This window comes from Eimeria tenella, genomic scaffold (assembly GCF_000499545.2).
Source record: "Eimeria tenella Houghton genomic scaffold, Eth_scaff3102, whole genome shotgun sequence".
In the NCBI taxonomy this organism is placed as follows: domain Eukaryota; phylum Apicomplexa; class Conoidasida; order Eucoccidiorida; family Eimeriidae; genus Eimeria; species Eimeria tenella.
Window position 1 is genome coordinate 1 of NW_013542969.1, and position 357 is coordinate 357.

Below are 357 nucleotides of genomic sequence, written 5' to 3' on the forward strand. Positions count from 1 at the left end.
CCCGCCGCTGCAGCAGCCGCAAAACCCGCAGCTGCTGCCGCGCGTAACGCACAGCAGCAGCATCTGCTGCTGCTGCCCAGTCAAATCCATAATCCACAAAAAGCTGCTCCCCCTGCTGCAGCGGCACCCCCGGAATGGAAGTCAGCAGCACATGCGGCCACCCGTCCACATAAACCACCTGCAGCAGCAAACAACAAATAAATAAAGGAATTGATTAATTAATTAATTAATTAATTAATTAATAATGTTAAATAATGAGGAGTTGAGGACGGGGAGAAAGCGCGGGCGCAAAAGAAGCAGGGGAGCACAGACTGCTGCTGCAGCAGCAGCAGCAGCAGCAGCAGCAGCAGCTTGCCT

The 357-nt window shown here is 52.9% G+C and overlaps 1 protein-coding gene across 1 annotated transcript in view; it reads right to left on the bottom strand.

Moving 5' to 3' along the window:
- Positions 1-43: 43 nt before the first annotated feature.
- ETH_00041355 (uncharacterized protein) overlaps positions 44-357 on the bottom strand; it is a gene marked incomplete at both ends in the record, with an annotated part of 1411 nt that continues 1097 nt past the window's right edge. The window contains one exon of the mRNA XM_013376075.1: positions 44-178. Coding sequence (XP_013231529.1) covers positions 44-178 — 135 coding nt within the window. The remainder of the gene's footprint in view (positions 179-357) is intronic.